This window comes from Lytechinus variegatus, chromosome 2 (genome assembly GCF_018143015.1).
Source record: "Lytechinus variegatus isolate NC3 chromosome 2, Lvar_3.0, whole genome shotgun sequence".
NCBI classification, from domain to species: domain Eukaryota; kingdom Metazoa; phylum Echinodermata; class Echinoidea; order Temnopleuroida; family Toxopneustidae; genus Lytechinus; species Lytechinus variegatus.
In genome coordinates, this window is record NC_054741.1 from 49926069 (window position 1) to 49948232 (window position 22164).

General features: G+C 34.9%; 1 protein-coding gene across 1 annotated transcript; it reads right to left on the reverse strand.

The window, feature by feature from the left end:
- Nucleotides 1–2829: 2829 nt before the first annotated feature.
- LOC121406846 (carbonic anhydrase 1-like) lies at nt 2830–21145 on the reverse strand (the record flags this gene model as incomplete). Its single annotated transcript, XM_041597717.1, has 7 exons — nt 2830–4510; nt 9343–9452; nt 12496–12547; nt 13075–13137; nt 14419–14514; nt 17175–17293; nt 20938–21145. Coding segments are annotated over 7 exons (780 nt in total), but the record flags the coding sequence as incomplete, so codon positions are not given.
- Nucleotides 21146–22164: the final 1019 nt, after the last annotated feature.

Consider the following 22164-nt stretch of genomic DNA (forward strand, 5'->3'; position numbering starts at 1 on the left):
TTCTCCCTCTCTCTCTCAATTTACTCACTTCAATGCCAAGAATTACAAGAAACCACAATGTATGTTTTTTTTGTCTTTTATTCTAATGTATTGTCCCTAGATTCTCTCTATTTGAAATTCCTTCAACATACTGAAATTCAGAGTCGCCACATGTTTGATTGCATTTGTGCATATCCATTATATAACTCTATTATACAAAATATGCAAATAAATACAAGGGTTCCAGCACTTTTACCATCACAGCATGATCCAATAATAAGTCTGTTAACAAGCTCCCGAGATGAAAGGAATGTCTATATCTGGACAATTGCACTATAAAATGAATACTTAAATATTCTGTTAATATCAGTGTTGCAAGTCCTTACAATCAAACCAAGCAGCTTGATACAAATATGGACCAGTCATTCTGAAAAAAAAAATCAATAAAAATAAACAACCATAGTTATTTCATAACTAGTCTAGTATCATACCAAAGTGTACCTTTCTTTTACCCTGGATACTATATACCATTGATGTTATCTATTTTAAATATTTTGCATTGTCTTTCTAGTACATTCAGCCTTGGATATATAATTTCATTACCTAGTACATAGAGGGATAATGACTATTACCTTGTTATAATATATTTCTACCATGTGAGTTAAGTTTTTTTTTAAGTCACTGGAGGTGTACTTCACAGAGATTTAAGAGTGACTTACAGCCACACTTAACTTTAAGTTGCCTGCGGCATAATAACACATTTTATAGCGCATTGGTCAAATGTTGCACACGGGTCGCATACTACTGTGTATACTTCAATCATGTCACGCATTAAATATCATATGTGTGTTCTGTTTAAACATGACCCTAAAGGGGTGTTGCAAGAAAATATTTGCAATCAATTGCAAATATTTTGTTGCAATTTTACAAGTGATTGATCACTTTTAACTGTAGCAAATGAGATTACACTCCATGTTTCAAGGAACAGATTGGCAATCAATCACTAATTTGCAATTAATTGCAAGACATGATTGATTTAGAGACCAAATATAGACTTGCAATTGATCGCAAGTTTCTTGCAACACCCAAATAGTCACACTTAACTCTTTGTGAAACACCCCTTTTAAATCAATCATAATTTGTAATAATAATAACTTGGATGGATATCAAGTGAGCTTCCATCATAAATGATTGATGTCAAATGTACCTTTGCATTACTGAATCACCCATTGATTATGAATTCGTTACAATTTATTATGTATCATTTTTTTATATTTTATAATTCAATTTGCTTCATATAAATACATGAAACACATGTGTTATGTATTCTCATACTTTAATGTAAATTATACCACTTTTTTATTCCTATTACATATCAATGTACAACTTGTGAATATGTTTTATTAGCCTGAGTTTTACCGATTTTTATATAGTTCTATAATCATTAATTCATACATTTCGTCCATGAATCGTGCACTTTTTTGGTTGTTTGATACTTAAATTTAATTACATTTACTTTATTTCTTTGTATAACATATTGTAAATGCTCTTGTATTGCATTGTATCATTTTAAACACAATCTTTTAGATATTACTCTGATTTTTATCTCATCTATAATATATTATTGATTTACATGTATTTATGTTTTTAATGTCAGGACCATGATGTAAAACAGTTTTTAACTGATCTTGTCATCCTGAATAAATATATTTGAATAAATAAATAAATAAATCATGTATCTCAGTTTAAAAGTTTGGTTCCATGGCATCTGCTCTGATGACAATTGCTCTGATGGAAAAATATGCATGTTAAACCAAACATGAAAAACCTAACCTCCAAAACTAAATAAACCCTTATCCTTATCTTTACGTTATTCTGAACTGAAAAATCTATTACAATCCTAACTCTAACCCTATGCCCTCTGAGATTTTAACAATTGTCGCAGAAGCAAATGTTGTGTCACCAAAAGGTCATCACTATGGTGTTTGACATGATAGATAGAATCTGATACAAAAACAAAAATGCTTCAAAGTATTTTCGTTATTCCCAGCTTGTACTTCATACCAAATGCAATTATTTGAACACAATGAACAGATATTCGAAAGGTATGATGTATGGCTTCATCAAACTGAGCATTTCCATTAAGGAAATGTAGCACCTATATTTAAAGACTTATTATCATATCTGCCACAATGTTAAACAAAGCATAATCTTAAATACATAATTTTGGTTTGAAAATTGATGATATATAATATGATTGAGTACAAAATATACATATTTAACTTCTAATTGTAAATGCAGTCTCTGATTAAACGCTATCTGAAAATCATTCTTTTCCAACATAGAATTTCACTTTCAAATTTACCGGCATGACTAAAATAAGACAAGAACCAGTAGGGAAATTATATACATGATTATTTGCAATACGATAAATAATATGAATAATTTATTATTTGCACTGAATATATCTTTTTTTTATATAATTGGTAAGCAGCATTGAAAATTGAATTAATTTTTGAATATTTAATTTGAAACAAAACCAAACTAGTCAAAATGTAAATGAATATAGATATATGTGAGACAAAAGTCAATGAATAATAATCTTTATACATGTATTACTCAATCCATCAAATCCATTGATATATCTGACTGTGATAATTCATTAATAAATAATATAGTATAGATTTCTCGCCCAATGTTAATAAGTTTGAAAAAAAAAATGGTTTAACAGAAGCATATTGTGATATAGGATTTCAAGTGCATACATATTATGTACTACAATGATAGTCAATATTGAATATACATAAATATAAAGCGATATAACCTCACTCTGTAATTTTTCAGAAAGTCTTATTAGAATCTTTTCTCTCTGTACCTGGGACTCCTGGTGCTATAAAGTGGCAACAACAGCAAGTTTCATACATTAATTCTATACTTATCATAAGAAAATATCCATCTATAAATAAATAAACTACTCATCTGTTTGCATATATATTTCATTTATACACCCAATCACTTCAACAATAAATGCATACAATATATTATTATTACAACCAATCACTTCAACAATAAATGCATACATTATATTATTATAGAAATAAAACACCTTCCGATCTAAACACCAATATTACTTTACAATTTCATGATCACTTTTCAATCAACAGCCATTAATATATTTTTGACTTGACTATTAAATTGAGCAAGGTTTCTGGGGTTTTATTGCATGGTAGAGTTGACACATCTGAGAGGTAAATGAGGCAAAGCTTCATATTGTGTCATATAAAAACTGCAGGTTTTATATTCTCTCATATATTCATAATCTTTGCTATTGTGCACTACTACAAGGTGCAAAGGGAAGACAGTGATGGTTTATGTGACTAAGTACAAAGAAAGGATCCATATATAATGAGTAAAGCACCATTAGCCAAGCTCTAATTTTCTATTGTTTCATTCTCAACCTTTAACAATTATTCAGATTAATCAATCATCTTTCAACAGAACCTAACAATTGCACATATAAATTTTATTTTAGATTACAGGGAAAAGACAAATCCAAATAGCTTTCGCTTGATTTGGTTATCTAAATCACAAATCAAGGCAGACCACCTTTCCACTTAAATAAATTTCTTCTCTTACTGAAAAGAAACAATAATTACAAAAGTTTATCCCTTATCATATTTGAGATTAAATGGAAACATAAAACTCGTAAATTTACAAACTTCCAGAAAAAAAACCCAAGCAAGGAATTATGCAGCTGAGAATTTATCTCTTTTCAGAGAGTAATAGCATGCATTATGCCCCATATATGAGAAAGAAAACAAACACAAAATGTACCGCCATAAAAGTAAGAAAGGTAATATGAAGAGTTTCACCTGTAAGACCAGTGAAAGTATAATGCCATATAGGTCACACATCAATATTTCTTCCACACGTAATGCATTCTGGACAGGCGCAAGGAAAGATCACATGACTTTATTAAGTAAAATAATTCATCGAAATTATACAAAATGAGTGTATATCAAATTACTATTGATAAAATCAATTCCATATTCAAACTCTTTCATAATTGGGCCTTTGGAGAAGCTAGGCTGTATTTTTGTATTCTATTTTAATTATTATTGTCAGCAAAGCAGTTACCGATTTCTCGCTTTAAACTGACCTAAATTATTGTTAATTTTGTTTCAGGTCATATAATTTTTGTTTGAGCTGGACAAGTACCTGATTAACGTAGTTCATTTCTGTTGTACTGCAAATATTATGATTTATCTCAGTCAGTAAATACACATGGTTGATTTTTAATGATTTTTTAATGAGCTTAGATTTAACGTGTGAGTGAATGGGAGTCTTAATTACTCATGTGTGCCCTATACGGTTCCGTCAGGATATACCTCCACTGTATCTACTGTTGGAAGGTAGCCCTGACGACTCGTCCGTTGAGATCACAGAGTGGACGGTAGTTATTTACCAGTTTACCAGGGCCCTCTGGAGTCTCGCCATCACAATGATCTTGTAGCTCACGGAGTACTTGAAGCTGAAAGATTACCAGAATGAAAGAAAAAGACAGTTAATTAAATTATTTGATTTTAAAGAAACAGCGCAATCTAGAGTTTCTGAAATGCATACAGAATCTATAAAAGTGCTCAACGAAGACAAGATTATCCAAAACAAATAAACAAGAAAATGAGTATGAACTGGAAAGATTATAAGTGTGAAAGAATAGATGGTTAATGAAAATTTTTCATTTAAAAGAAACAATGGCATCTATAGTTCTGAAACTTACAATTGGTACATAGAAGCTATAATAAAACTCAATGAAGACAAGGTAATCTTAAATGTGACAAACAAGTATGAAGCAGGAAGATGATTGAAAGAAACAGCACCATCTATAGTTCCTTAAACTTACGATTGATGCACAGAAGCTATAAAAGGGCTCAAAGAAAACGAGATAATCCAAAACAAGAATGTGAGAAAATGAGTATGAGTATGAAGGGGAAAGCTTAAAAGAGTGAAAGAAAAGAGGGGTAATGAAACTTTTTGATTTGAAAGAAGCAGCGCCATCTTTTGTTCCTGAAAGTTATGATTGATGTACAGAAGCTACAAAAGGGCTCAAAGGAGACGAGATAATCCAAAACAAGAACACAAGAAAATAAGTATGAATCTAGAAAGAAAAAGAAAAAGTCAACAAAGGTAGAGGATAAGGCAAGACTATGAGAAAACACATTTTAAAATTCCCTGTTTAGTCAGCATATGTGCAGCCAGTAAAAGAAGACACAGAGGCCCTTATATTCTGAACTCTGGTTTTAATACACTTGTGGTTTAACTATGGAGAGCCCGGGGGGGGGGGGGCACTTACATTGACGAGTGGATACCATGCGCGACCAAAAAAACACGTAAAAAGGATGTCCTTTTCACGATAGGGCACGTTACGTACGTAACGTGATAAGGGTGTCAAAAACACAAAAATAATGAAAAAAGGGTATCTATTTCGCTAGGAAAATTACGTGTTTAGGGTCGAATTTGCGGGGATGATAAAACAAAATTAAAATGTTTTATAAAAGATGTCCTTTTTGCCCCAACACTACGTGTTTAGAGTCCTATTTGCGTGAGGTGTAGAAGGTGGGGTTGCACTAAACCAAATAAGGTAAAGCCGACGACCGAAGGACCCGCAACAATAAAACATTCCTGTACTTGTTTAGGGGTTCATTTCAGGGAATATTTGCCAAGAGTATCGTTTTGTTTCCAATACTTGTTAAGGGTAGAATTTCACACGCCAATACTTGTTAAGGGGTGCATTTTCAGAATATGGAAATTACGTGTTTAGGGTGCTTTTCGAGACCCCATGGTCGCGCATGGTATCCACTCGTGAATGGAAGTGGCCCCCCCGGGATGGAGAGCCAATTGGAGTACAAATCTCAAACACTACACATCCAATTTATTAATTCATATGACACCCATATTGTTCGTGATTGTCTGGGAATGATAACTGAAGCATTTTTCCTCATTATGAAAGCAAAAGGAAACAAAATAATAAACATAAGAAGTGTACAATATAAACAGAATTTTTGAATTTTTGGCTCCCCATAATTTTAGTACAGAATTAGACCGTGGTCTCAGTTAAACCAGACTTCAGAATAAGGGCCAATGTCAAGAAAATCAGATCCTTCATCTTGTCAAGGAGAGGATTGGATCCTTGCTAGTTTCATGTCTTTTTGTCCTGACAAAGCCAACTTGAAAAGTTGTAATGTAGAAAGATGAGTAGAGAGAGAACAACACCATCTGATGTTGTGGAAGCTAACAGATTATAAAATAAAAAAAAAACCAACAAGAAGGAAATAGCTCTTGGTTCCATAAAACAGCACCATCTGGGTCCAGTAACACAAAGGTTTGCAATTGATGGTATGCTTGATCTTCACGACTGATTGTATTTTGTAGTCTATGGAATCAATCGTAGAAAAATGTTCTACGATCATTGCTAAGTTTTGTGTTACGGGCCCATGGTCTTTTATATTCATAATATATTCATGGAAGAGAAAGATTCTAAACAAAATACCATTAATAATATGTACCCTTTTGTCCAACATAACTGATGAATATATTATGAGCTGAAATATTTACAAGATCTAACATTATAAAATTATTAACCCTTGCCTGATCAAATGTGAAGGATGAACATTTTTTGTATCAAATGCTAAAAATGTCTTCACACAGCAACCTGTGTATTTCATTTAAAACCAATATCTTCATTTCTTCAAATTTTAAGATACGTGTATATGGAAGGAAAATAAATATCCATAAAGCAGAACCAACCGGTGAAAAAAATACAAGATAAAAGAAAAAATAAATAATATCAATGGACCATTTTAGTTAGAATGAAATACTGCCATCTGCAGTCAGAGACAGTATAACAGTTTAGAAGAAAAAAAAATTTTGCAATATGCCAGTGTTCATTCATAGCATACCAGTACACAATACAACTAACATGGTCCAAAGATAAAGTCATTAAAAAAAACAAATTACATAAAATAACAGAAAATACATAAAATAACAGAATATTAAAGGTCAAGTTAACACAATCATCAAGTTAATAGGATTGAATAGAGAAATCTAAACAAGTACAACACTTTAAAAAAAAGATTTCTATACAATTGCAACATTTGAAGGTCATACAAATTTACCTTTTTTTATCACATAATGATATACACAATATACCGTAGTCAAGACACAAATGGATGAGGCAGTGATCTCACCCCGGGGGGCCACTTCCATTCACAAGTGGATACCATGCGCGACCATGGGGTCTCGAAAAGCACCCTAAACACGTAATTTCCATGTTCTGAAAAAGCACCCCTTAACAAGTATTGGCGTGTGAAACCCTACCCTTAACAAGTATTGGAAACAAAACGATACTCTTGACAAATATTCCCTGAAATGAACCCCTAAACAAGTACAGGAATGTTTTATTGTTACGGGTCCTTCGGTCGTCGGCTTTACCTTATTTGGTTTAGTATAGTTACCACCCCACCTTCTACACGTCGCTCAAATCGGACTCTAAACACGAAGTGTTGGGGCAAAAAGGACATCCTTTATAAAACATTTTAATTTTGTTTTATCATCCCCGCAAATTCGACCCTAAACACGTAATTTTCCTAGCGAAATAGATACCCTTTTTTCATTATTTTGGTGTTTTTGACACCCTTATCACGTTACGTACGTAACGTGCCCTATCGTAAAAAAACATCCTTTTTACGTGTTCTTTTAGTCGCGCATGGTATCCACTCGTCAATGTAAGTGGCCCCCTGGGGGATCTCACCTACTAATATTCCTCTTTTTTAAAAAGAAATTTGGATTTTTTTTGTTTTTGTTGATGCAACAATTTCCAGAGTTTATAGCAACACATTTGATTGTGACGAAACTGAAAATTCATTTTTTTAAAAGAACATCTAAAATGTCATACTGTGAATTTGGTATCACCTGATTTTATTATACACAGGTATTTGCTTGCCTACAGTAGACCAGCTAGTATCATGCAAGTGTGGTGTCATTGTAGGGTGGGGGCAAAAAACACAACAAACTTTGATATTTATCACCATCTACTCACCAACTTGCAAATTCAAGATTTAATCAAATATTCATAATTACCAAATTTTAAAAACAGTGAGACTTTATTATTCCTTATCCAATTTCTTTCACACTTTCACCCATTCTCTTTTTCATCCTTTTCTCCCCTCCCACCATGGATTATTTCATTATCAAGTTGCCATTACCCTCAAATTCTGACCTACATGTATGTATTCCAAGAGAAATGGGGGTTGAGGGAATACTTAATTTTCTGCAAAGTAAGTAATGGGCATCCTTTTTGCAAAATATGCTGGTTGTATCATATAAAGATCCAGATGTAAATTAAATACCCCTCAATATTCTAGAGATAGCAGATGTGATACCAGTATATTGAATAAAAGAATAATTGAGGGTAGTTTATTTTGACAGGAAATTGGGAATTCCTCATTCTTTTCTATGACTGACTGTTTGAATTACCACTTCATCACCACAACATTCATATTTGCAACTGGGTATCTTTGTTCAGAACCAAGATACAGGCACAAAATTTAAATGTCTACCTCCCCCCCAAATGTTTGCTGTAATAAAAGTAAATGTGATCATGCTAGTGGCCGCATCACATTGTATTAATACTGACAATCTTTGACGTAGTCAGACCTTCAAGCACCATTGGGATTTACTATTAAAAAAAGTGAAATACACCTGATATGCAGTATATGACAGCAAATTTTTTTGTCAAAAACACTAAATTTTACTAATTTGCAAATTTGCCAATACAACTCATCTCCCATGACAAGCCTTGTCATCTTCACCCCATTCATTTGTACATTTTCAAGGGCGCTCATTTTCCAGAAGTATACCAAAATATACATGCGCGAATGTCCATATTAAAGAGTATACTACCTACATTTTGAAAATTAATAGGATTGGAGTAACCATTTATCCAACCAAATATCAATCAACAAATGTACATATATTTTGTTAAAATCTTCATAGATTCATGATTATGTTCAGATTAAAATCTAAGTAATCTCACTTTAGCAATCCTATCAATCTTGTTAGGAGTAAATTCAAAAGTTCACAATTTATTGTGCTGCAGTGATAATGGACAATGTATTGATATCTTTCAAAAGAAAATCTAAATGAAAATTGAAAGAAACTATTTGGCTTATCACATTCAACAAAAGGAAAACCAAAAACTTACAGGCAGGCAACAAAATATCACTAGGAAGTATTCATCAACTCTAACCGGTACAAATAAGATGGAAATCTCAATTCACTAAAATAGAAGAGTTTGTTTCTAACCTGCTGTTCCGAGACCTCTATGGGGTCTCTGAAGAGAATAAAAGTGACACTCTCGTAGCAAGGTGGAGTGGTGAGGGAGCCCTCATACGTCCAGTAATCTCTTTTATTTTCTGTCGTAGAGAATCAATGAATTATAGAAAGATTGCATTGTTGAGTTCACCAACATTGAAAAAATAGGAACAACATATCTTAGAAAAGTCTTTCATTTGGTCCCATGTCAATTCGTCCAATTGCCAACCCGTCTTCTATCACTTGGTCCACCATCAGTTCATCTAATATCCAAATGGTCCAATTGCCATTTGTCCACTCACTTTGTCTTATAACCAGTTAGTCCAATAACCATTTAGTCCATACCATTTGGTCTAATTAGACGAAGTGTTAATTGGGCAAAATGAATGAAAATAAAATGAGTATTGGACCAACTGGTTATGAGACGAAATGGTCATAGACCCACTGGTGATTAGACAAAGTGATGATTGAACCAAATGGTTATTGGACCAAATAGTTGTAAGACGAAATGTTAATGGATGGAATGGCATTAGACTAAATGAAGGTAGACCATATGGTGAGTGGAAGAGTTGGCAGTGCGGAACGAATTGGCAATTTACCAAACTAAACACCCCATCAAACGAGATGAAAAAAATCAAAAGATATGGGAAATGTACAAGTAACATATAGCTCATGGTGCTTATTTCTATGATTGATCACACAAAAATCAATGTGATCAATCATTGAAATCATCCCCACTAAACCTTTATGTCATGGAGCCCAGATCAGTGATGAACACCATATTTGGTTTTACAATTGATACCAATTGTAACTCGTATCATGAACTATAAATATGACAGTGTATGAAATAAAAAAAATCAATGTGGTCAATCGTAAAAATCAGACCCACGATCGATCACTAATTTAGCTTTATGTCATGGAGCCTATAAATGAAAAACATCATATTTGGTTTTATAATTGATACTGAGTGTAACTCTATCATGAACTATAAATATGACAATGTATAAATTCAATTGTGATCCTTTATGATATGTTGCAAGTCAGAGATCTAATCATGTACGGTCTTGTAGGATATTTTCCTTTCATTACTTCATGCACCATTGCATCAGATTGCTGTTTGTTGTATTTTAAACTTCGAATGTCAAATGGATTTGATCTGGACCCATTGATCATAGCACTTTTTTTGAGTGATTAATTCAAATATTAATCAAAATGGTGCCATAACGCTCTGAGGAGTACGATAACAGCCCCCTCCCTTTGTGTGCAATTTTTGCAAATTTGCTTTTCAAATTTCTATCAACACACTGTTTGTTTTAAATGATTAGGTAGCTAACGACAGGTGGATCAAACAAATGTCGGTAAATGGCCTCATCGACCTGATTGAACATTAATTTTCTTGTATTTTGTATTTGCTGAAGAGTGTGAATGTCTCTCAGACACAAAATGGGCCAAATTTCTCTTTCAACCATATGTGTGAAAACATTTAAAATTTTCTATAGGAGTGATTATATTAAAGGGAATAGTACAGGTATCAAAACAATATGTATTCTTGCACCAAACTGCATATTAGCTACTAAATCAACCAAGCAGAAGAAAAAAATGTGGTTAGATGACAGCTTTTCATGAATTTGAAAAATCTATAATCATGTTTACAATGACATCAAAAATGCATGTTGTAATAAGTAGTAATCAAATTAAATTTCTTCGTATTACTCAATGATTCACTAAAAAAATAGTACAGTTGGATTTTCACAAAAAGGATATGCGACATTCAGTGGGCTACTTCGTCCTTTATTCCGTGCAATTTTCGTTCATTTTTAATACCTTAATCACCCCTTTCTAGAAAAATGTGATCCAAGGCCATATTGAGGAAAATTTCAATGCTTTAATGTATGCCAAATTCGCCAATTGGCACTACTAAAAGCACATAAATCAAAATAGAGCAGTAATTTCCCTTCCATGTTAAGAGCTTAAGTCAGTTTAAATCCGTTTTTTTTTCCTGAATGAAAAGATCTCGAAAAGTGACTGCAAGTTCATAAGGGTTGATTCTGAGGCGTCTATTTAAATATAATGCTTTTAGGAAATACGCCCTGATGAAAACTTGATCTCTCTGATTCATTTGTGGTTAAAGACAGAATTCAGATTTGAAAACTGTGGAAGAATATCTGTTAGAGTGATTAGGATGAGTTGTTCGTTTACAATTTAGAATTGGATATTGAAATTTGTAGTAAGCATTGAGAAACCCTGGTATAAATATCCGATGAGGTTATCTGAAAGACAATCCTCTGTGCATGATCATTTCTCTCTACATTTTGAATACCATGAAAAGAATTTGAAAGTTCACCACTTCTTAATAACATTATCCCTTCAAGCGGCGATTGCTCAGTGTTGAAAAGGCAACTTCCACCTTACATTCTGCACTAGCACATTTTCTCCCTGAACAATTACATTGAACTCGATTAGCTAACCTCTCACTTGGCACAGCTGCCAATTGGTGCAATAAAAGGAAGCAATTAATTAACAATTTTTTCGCTGAATATTGCGATAGCTTCACATAATAATCCTCTTCCTGATCCCATTGGTTCCAAACATAAACCTCTCATTACCAAAGTGTCGCAATTCTAGACTAGGTCAGTATCTGGTGTTAATTTTCTGACCAATAATGTGGCCAAGGATTAAATTCTTGAGGCATGTGAAAGAGTTAAGGTCAGATTTGAATCTGGTTTTAATTTGGGTTTAGGGGTAGGGAGTGATCATGCTTCGTCTAAAGTTTTGAAACATTAGAATTCTGCAAGAAAGTGGTGAAGGTGCTCTATTAAACGATTCCATGACATTTCCTCTGCTACAAACTCCACACACTAATCAAATAACAAATTTCAAGCCTGGATTTAACACTATACCCAACCCTAAACCTAACACAAAACCCTACTGCAACCCTAACCCTACCTCTTAGACAATATAAAAGCCAGGAGCAATTGCCGCAGGAGCAAAGGTCGTCACCCTATTAAACAACTATCAATGAAGTATTGTGTGTTCTATGTGACACTGGACAGCAATGATATACTTATTCATTCTATTCTTTTCATCATTATATCATGATATAGTTATATCCTTGAGTATGTAGTACATTATATTGCACTTTACCTGGTAACAGACAGCTGGGATCGAATCCTCCCTCCACAGTTGCAGTACAATTCTGTAAACACAATGAAAAAAACCCCAAAACAATGGAGACTTAATACATTGCACTGGTAGTGTATCGTATTGCTCCTATGAAATATTAACTTCCTACAAAAAAAGGTACCTAGAAAATATGAATGCCGTACTGCCATTATTCTTCACAGACTCTTAAATGCGATCCTGAAGATAAAATATTGATATCATCCCCTCATGGAAATTTCTTCACCTAACACAGGTTTTAAGGGGAAAACAACTGATGCCGAGTTGATTTGAAAGGAAGACAGAAAATCAGATTGGTGAAAATTTCCTCAAAAAGTGGACCAGCGATGTAAAAGTTTTGTTTTTTTCATAGTTGTACATAGTCACTAGACAGTAATTTCAAAGAGGCTGAACAGGTAATATTACTCTGATATTGGGTGGGGCAACTCCACCATTTCACGATTACCTCATACTGTATTCAAGAAAATTATTGAACTGAGTGAGGTAGGAAATTGAAATGAAAATTGCTGTGATGAGGAGTATACTTATATTGCAAATTCTCACCTTGTTAAGAGCCTTCTTCAAGCAAGGCACCAGCTTTTCAAAACCTTCATGTGGCTTTCCAACCTGAAAAAAATAATTGTTAAAATACAAAATATTAAAATAACACAAGCAGAAATACATTGAAGGGTTACACCATGGCAGGGTCAGATCCAGGATTTTCCAAAAAAGGGGGGGGGGCAAATTTTTCGGAGGAAATTTTGACAAGCCCCCCCCCAAAAAGGTTTTCAACCACAAATTAAAGATATTTCATACCCGAAAAAATTTGACAAGCAAAAAAAAGAAGGTCTTACCTCTGTTTTAATGGCATTTTTACATCAAAAATTTTAATTTTGCTTCTCAATGGGGGGGGGGGGTGGGGCATGTGCTCCCTGGATCCGTGCCTGCACATGGAGATAAAACCGCCATGATTACACCCACAAGATAGACACCAAATATACCATGTCATATAAACCTAGCCACAAAATAGTTCAAAACCGGGTTATATTTCGTAAACTGATCATTCCAAACCCTCAGAAAAATATATACCTTGTATCCTTCTTATCTCGGGTCAATATCATTTACAAATGGAAAGGGAAGCAACCTATTTTCCTCGATAAATTAGATTTTACAGAGAGATTTCATAGTACACAATGTGTTCCTTTCTTGATAATGAGAGATACAAAAAGAACATCCTTACACTCAGAGCTTTCAAGGAAGATTGTACTCCTACCATGGAAACCTTCCAAATTCATTTGAACAAGATTATACTATAACTTTTAACAAAATCAATTGAAAATTATGTTATATGCAGTTGAGGAATATTAAAATCAAGAATTCTTTTTAAAAGAAAATATGATCTGATATTTCTAAACATGCTGGAAAATGATCTGGAAAGAAAAGTAATCACCATCAGTTCATTGAACAGATATACAGAAAACCCCATTTAATTTCCTATAGTATATTGATCAAGCAGCATTCTCAAATTATTCAATAATGCAGAAAAAATCTGACTGAAATATACCATCATACACCTCATTAATAATCTGCATCAAATTGAATTTGTTCCCTCAATAAAAAAAAAATGATTTGTAAAAATTTTTTAACATTGACTTGGCTAGTATTGTAAGTAAACAATCCCAAAACAAAGGTGTTTGATCAAAATTAAGATTTAATATCATTTTTATTATTTATTCTTTGATTTTCTTTTTTTTTGGGGGGGGCATCATTATTACTCATTACCAAAGGCCATTCTACAGCTAGGTGAGCTAGGAAGGTGCAGGAGGATTTCCATTAATTCTCGGACTCTAGTTAGGGTTTCATATGACCTTTACAATCGCATGGATACGAGCCTCTGGAGAATCTCACCTTAATAAATGATCCCAGCACAGCGATGCCCTTATCACATTTGATAGCATCATTGACGGTCTTGAATTGTCCGGTGTTCCAATGAACAAGGTGAATCTAGATATGGAGAGGAAGGCAGGGTGGGATCATTAGTACCATTAAAAGGGAATGATATAGAAGCTGGCTGGACCTAAAAATTGCAAAGGATGATATCTTGTGAATCTGTTTCAAGTTTGTTTATATACTTACTCAGTGGCGGATCAGGCGTGGGGGAACATCTGGCCTGTGCCGCCCCCTACCCCTCTGAGAGGCACAAAAAGTATTTTTAGTGGAATTTGTCATGCATAATGCATAAGCATGAAGACCTTTTTTTTGGGGGGGGTTGTCAAAATTTTCCTGTACAAAATGCCCCCCACCGCCTTTTTGGAAAATCCTGGATCAACCCTTCTACAAACTTGTTTGAAACAGAACTGTTAACTTGCTGGCTAACATTGTGAGTGTCCTTTTATTGAATGTGACTTTACATCAAATTATGACTAGATAATTGGCAAACAAGAAATCATTCTTCGCGAATATAATAGCGATGACATACAAAACATATCATTCAAGAACAGTGCAAAGTATGATCTCCTTTGAAATTAATTGAGAGTTGTTTGGTTGTACGGGATATTGTACTGCTTTTTATTAAACTTTCACACTCAAATCTTTTTGAGTCAAGACATGATGTCTTGCAAGAAACCTATTCTTTATTAATTGCAAATATCACTTGCAAATTCACAAGTGATATATCAAATTATAGTCGGGAAATACATCTATCCTTTCTCCCTGACAGAGCAGATCAGCTTTCAATAGCAAGTATGCAATTCATTTCAAGACTTTATATAAAGATTAATTTGGGGACCAAGAGTTTGCTTGCAAGCAATTGCAGGTTTCTTACAAGGCCACCAAGGTCTGTCTTGGATGCCGATGACCAGCTCGAGATGGTGTCCTTGTTCCACTATTAGCCAGACATACATACAAGAATTCTTGTATCAGTGCTTGCAAGGAGGGAGGCGAGACTTCCCGCTGTATTTTCATATATCTATAGGTGGTTTCAGACCGCCTCGAAGTTCATCAGTTCCAGGTAAATTTCCCGATCAGAAAATACCAGGTAATATTGGCAATGTGAAAGCCAATTACGCCTAATATCCCCGAAAGAAAATACCCACTAAATAGTAGGTACTTGGCAAAATTAAGAGAACTTTCGCGGGGAATTTTCCAAGGTCGCAGGTATTTTGGCAATGTGAAAGCAATTTACATGAACTTTTAGCCCAGCGTGTAGTTGGGCGTGGGTGCCGTGGGTGGCTGCTGAGCTAGTGGTTTTGAATCTTGCGCCTTGCCTGCTTATCAGACCATACTGCGCATGCTCCTATATAACTTCAGGAATTCATCCCGAAGGATATGTTTTGGGGCGTTGTGAATGCAGGAATAATTAATGGGTATTTTTTAGCCTTAAAAAGTTCTTGTAAGTTAACAGGGATTCTTATGATCGAGGCGGTTTGAAACCACCTTATGAATCACTCCACTTCCCTGAATAACCGACTGACTGAGTGGGTGAATGAGAGAGTGATGAAGAATTAGATAATGGCAATTCCTTCCAATGTCCTTAACTTCTATTAATAAAGCATTGCAAGGCTAATACGAGGAAGTATCCAAAAGGTTTTCAAGAGATGCAGGAACTGCCCTAGGCTCCTACATCTCAATTTAAATGCACACACTGTCCGCTAGGTGTCGAGTTTCTTCATGCCAGACGGGACCATCCTATATTGGTTTTGTTGGTTGAAAAACAAATTTGATAGACAGTAAATCAAGATTTTAGGATGAGGTTGTTTATCATGCAGAGGCTCTGAGATTTTTAAAAAGAATAAGGACGCTATGATACAAAGTATAATGATTGAGCAGAGAGTTGATTTGTATGCCTGACTGCATATAATGGCCAATGATCCCCCGACAATGATCTCAAGTGGAAAGATAAATCCAATGTTCTGACTTATTTTATGACCCTTTTTCAGCCCACACACACTCATTGATTGGTAAAGAATTTTTGCTATCAACCACCAACATAACGCTTTGACCTACTTACTAGTTTAGTTTTGTCAAGCAGTTTTGACTCTAGGATCTTGCTGTGTACATGGTTAAGGTTTTTGTACATTTTCTGTTAAAATATGATACCCGGTATGATACAATTACTTTTACTGAATATCATCCTCATATTTCTTCAATGTGGTACCCCAATGTACAACTTGGAAGCTCATTTTGCTTAAGTGGTTTCCTTAAACCACTTTACAAATCTAAAGAAGATAGCTTCACTAGCATCATCATGGTCTCCTGAACTGGTTGCTTTAACCACTTCATGTAAAGTAGTCTTGTCACGATGGGAATACTCTCAGTGGGGTTAGATGTTTCACAAAAATTGAATCTATAGGCATGAACATCACAGTGTACATACCTAGTAGTGCACCCTACATACATACACAATCGTACTTCCACATGAAGATTGCTTCCAGAAGAACGGTTGTATCCTCATCTATGCTTAAACCAGTTGAACAAGGCATCTACTTAAATTGGTTTGGAAAATGGAAGACCACTTAAAATCACTTCCAAGACCACTTCAAGCGTTTCCATTCCATGTTAAACCAGTTTCCACTCGACTGGTTTAAAAAAAGATAGATGAAAGTTGGGTCTTAGCGACAAAAAATGGCCTTACAGATAATAATGTGAACCTAGTTAGAACTTACCTCAGCTGCGTACTGTTTGCCATCGATGGTATGTTCGGCACCTTCTTTGTCTTCCTTTCCCCAATGAGCATGGAACTGAACTAGCTGATAGTTGTCTTCTAATGGACCCCCGCTCAGATCTAGTACCAAGAGACAATTAGACTAATTGGATCAAGCTATCACACTAACATCAATGTCATAGTTGCATCCTGTCGGGTGTAACGACCTCTGTCGGACGTGACAAGCATGACAATGAAGAGGAAACCTTTGTCAGGGGGCAAGCCAAATCAAGAAAGCAATGCAGGAGCATGCAAGGGAAAGTAGCATTAAGGTGGAGCAAGCAAGTCATAGAAGTTTGTAGATAGATTGTTTGTTTGGGGGCATTCCAAGAAGACTGGGAAACCATTCTCATTCTCATCCAAGTCCATTGCCTTTCTTACTGAATTACCTATTTACCTTGCCTAAGTTCAGGTTGAGTAAGTGTGTTATATGTCGGTAAACAAGTCGGCAGCCACCTGAAGAAATTTAGTTAGCATACTGATGAAACCAAAAATGAACTTTTTTAGAAACCGTACGATGCGACTCCATTGATTCGGGAGGAATGGCTTGGTAACAGGAGCTGGAATAGAATAAAAGTAACTAAAACAGAGTATTTCAACACCATATCAAGCTATATTCTCAGGGCACTCATTGAAAGTCTGTTCTCATTGATTAAAAAAAGCATTATTTTTTATCAAAGTGAATGCCTATTCATTGGCATTTTAGATCTGGTTGGATTAGCCTCTGAAGATTTGTATGACATCATTCATTCTTATCACATCAGGACACAGGTATCTTACTCCTCAAACATGTGTACCTGATAAAATAACACTGAGGAAGCATTTATGTTCCTATTGGGACACTGGTCATGTCGATAGGATATCATTAGCTGAAACTGTATAAAACTGGCAGAGATAAGGCTAAAACTGTATCCTCGGAAAAAGGCATAGATTTGTGGAAAAAAAATTGAAAAGAATGACATACTTTCAAGGCCTGAAAATGTTGATTATATTTGTGCACAATAACCACAAAACAAATAAATAACCAATCTTGTTTTTAATTTTATCTTAATCACAAGAGAGTATGAGTACTTAGGTATACATTTTTTTATCATAGAATCATTGTGCACAGTGCAATTAGTAGTTTTTGTTAGGACTTTAAAATCTGCTATTCTTTTCAAGTGTCCAAATCCATGGCTTGTTCCTAGAAGAGGTAGTGATTGTCCCTCTGGAGTATGAGAACAAAATTTCAAATCAGTGCTCTCAAAACATCTCAACCCTGGTCTAACAAAACATTGTCATTAATCCAATCAAGATAAAAACGATAACCATGGACCCGTTGCAGAAAGAGTTGTCTTTAAATGCAACTTCAAGTTCCTTCTGATTGGGTAAAAAGATCAAGATATATTTGATTTCTACAGTTGCTTTTGATTGCAAATCTTTGTGCAACGTGCCCCAGGATATACAGTATTCCAAAGTTGACATTGATTAGATCGATTGCAACTCTTTGTAAAACGGGCCAGATGTCCGGGTTACATTCTCCCTTTAACATGTTTCATGCTACATGCTTCCTCCCACATTTGGAATTGGAATCACTCCAGACTCTGCTGCGCTCATATTCCTGTACAGCAAACCACGTATTACCCTGGGAAATACCCTTGAGGGCCCGGAATATCAGCCAATGTTATCAAAATAGCTGGCTAATTGTGATCCAGGGAAATTAACCCGTCACTTCTAGCTCTAGCTAATCTGCAATGACGACGAAAATAGTAGACTAAGATTCCCCCTTACACCTGGGATTTTAGCTCAAGCTGAATATCCTATAGCTTTACGGAAAACTAGATCTTGTTCCGGAATGAACGGAGCAGTCGGTTACTTTGCATCACTAGCCATAAACTTCAAGGGATGACGTAGAGTATAGAGTTTTGATCACCATACTCTTGTCACTCAGTTCTCAAAGACTTGATAGGAGGGAGAAGATCACTGAACTCAGCTAATGAAAACACAGAGTTTCACATTTTGAATTATACAATGTGTCCAAGCAAAAAAGAAACCTGCTTTTAGAGACAGATATCATAATAAATTGTGTTTTAGAACAAATTTGCTATTACTAATAAAAAAGTAATCTCTTTTTTGTTAAATTTGAGACCAAATACTTAATGAACCATTCACACATTGCAAAGTACAAAGTAAAGAGTTCTAACAGAGACCTGTCAGAAATGACTTGCACATAAACACACATGTGTGAATCTGTATTTACTGGAGGTTTTTCTGCACAACTTGATCTTGACATTGAAATGGAAATTTCAAACTTTTTTTGCAAATCTACTTATGAACTTTTCAAAGCACATTTGGTATCAAAATAATTTTGATGATGTGACTATAAGATATAATTTTTCTACAAATAGCAGAGCATCCTGGTTGCCTTTTTTCTGGGACACACACTGTATTCATATTGGGAGGTGCTGATTGGTCTGTGCAAAGTCGTAGGAGACCTGGAAAGGAATCATCCCCTCTTTGTCAATCCGAAAGTAGAAGTAATCAGCAGAAACACCTTACCCATCATGATAATTAATTTGACAATGAAGGTCTTCCCACTTGAATCAATTAATCCCCACAAAAATTATTTATTCATAAATTCCAATCAATTAAGGCCCTGGAAAGGAAAGATAATTGGTTTCCAATGTCAACACGTGATTAGATTCTTTACAATCAGGTATAACAAAAATGTATTGGATAATGTAATGGAGTATAGGCATGTAACAATGGCTTCATGTTTTGCTGTATATAAAAATATTATCAAATTAACAATATTGGTTGGTTCATGGTTGAAAAGCTTGTAAATTGACTTTTCATAAGAATGATCAACCCATGCATATAGATAGTAGAACACCAATACGCACACGTTATAAATCAACACAACAGACACTGAATAGTTTATCATGCAGAGAGAGAGAAGAAGTCAAGTGATGGTGAAGTTTACTAATGCATTTACTTTATCTTCAATCGTGCCTTCTCGCTACTTTTCAAAGTAAATAAATCTGCTTAATAAAAAAAACCTAACTTTACAACAAGAATTATACAGCTCTGAATTCCTATCTAAGACACTGGAATCTGGTATACGTCTCTGTAGATATGTACAAGGGCATATAAAATCACACTGAATCAATTCCAAACAAGGGCCTTGTCTTACAAAGAGTTAGGATTGATCCAATCAATCGTAACTATGGAAATCCATCAGTGTCGTATTGTTTCTAGAGGAAATTGCAAAATGTGCTTTGTAAATGAAGAACACACCAAATTGTCAAGAAATCAATGAATTTATGGATATACATTCATACCTAGAATTTTTTTGAACAAACACGCATTTCATATGTTGACTTTGCTGGCTTTCCATAGTTGCGTTGATCGGATCAAATGCAACTCTTTGTAAGAGGAGCCCCTGGGTTATCTGATGACTACTTCTCTTATAAACCCTTGCTGAATTTTTTTAGAATCAACTGCACCTAATTTAGCAGGTTAAATGTGCACTTGTATAACTTTTCACACCTTTTACTTCTACCTCATATTTCAAAACTTACTAAAAAGTTTATTTCAATCAACTATTGCTTATAATCACAAAGTGTACCCTACAAAAAAGTGCAAATTGGTCATTTCTCAATGAAGATCCTAAAGAAATTATACAAAGAAGTCCAGATATTTCGTCTTGATAAAGTGTACCTTTTTTTTCAAAAACTCTCACTTACTATAGTCACACGCATCAATATCCACTCTGAAGGTATGCCCGTTGTTGACGAGTTCTTTGGTACGTTTAGGGTCATAGCTGATCTTCAACGATCTGTCAGCAAGAGCTTTATCATAAGTGGTAATTGAAGTATTGATATCGATAGGAGATTGGCGTTTCCCACTGGCTTGTGGGAAGTTCTCATGCCAGTGAGCTGGACCTGTATCAGAAAAAAAAAACAGATGAGAGAGCAAGAAAATATTATTTTAGAATTTTCACTTCTATATGTATACTGATTAAAGACAATGATAAACACTTAAAAAAAAATCATCCCAAAACTGATGAAAGGACAAATTATGCTCAGATTTTCACTTTTTTTACACTGTTCAGACATTGACAAGTAACCGGGCTTTTTCTAAGCAGACTAGAATGGTAAGAATATATAAATACCCTGCAGTCCATAGGCGAGTATTTTAGCCAATCATTGTGTGAGAAAAGTGAAGTAATCACTTCACACACATATTTGATTAACTCCGGGGGGGGGGGGGGGGGGGGGGTGGGGGGAGGCACTCAGTCTATTTTGATGTGGGTGTGCCTCACGAAACCCTAAAATGGGGGTCTAAGGAACTGACCACAAGGATGAAATACAGGTTCTTGGAAACTAAGTATATATCGGACGGTTATAAAAACGGTCTATGGTATGGGATCGCTGTACAGAATGTACGGTGCGCGCAAATGCTGTGCATGTATATTTGGGTGCTAGCAGTGCATGGAGCTGCTAGCATAGGGAGTTGTGATGCCGTGCGTCCAGTTCTCGCATGCGTTGCTTGTGCTGGACATTTTTTCGCAGGGCTAGGGAGAAGCGGGATGTTTTGTAACGGGGGTCTTGCGAGCATCTAGAGAACTGAAAATTAGGTGTGAAAAAGGGGGTCATCAAAGCAGCATGTTTCCATAACCAACAATATTAATTCCTTGGTAATTTCTATTTCTTTTGCTCCTACAACAACCATTTTTCATATAAGTCCTTTTCAAGTCTGAGAAAATTAATGAACCTCATGCTATTCAAAGTTGATTTTAAAAAAATAAATTTTCTATAAACTGGGAGCCCATTTATCTGAGTGGAGAGCAGCAACATTTACATATTTTCCAAAGGATTTGAGTGCTGCAGTGGGATCTAAATCCTAGACCACGTTGTTTGTGATACCAAGACAAAGAGTAGCTCTCGGACTTATAATTACTATTGCAACAT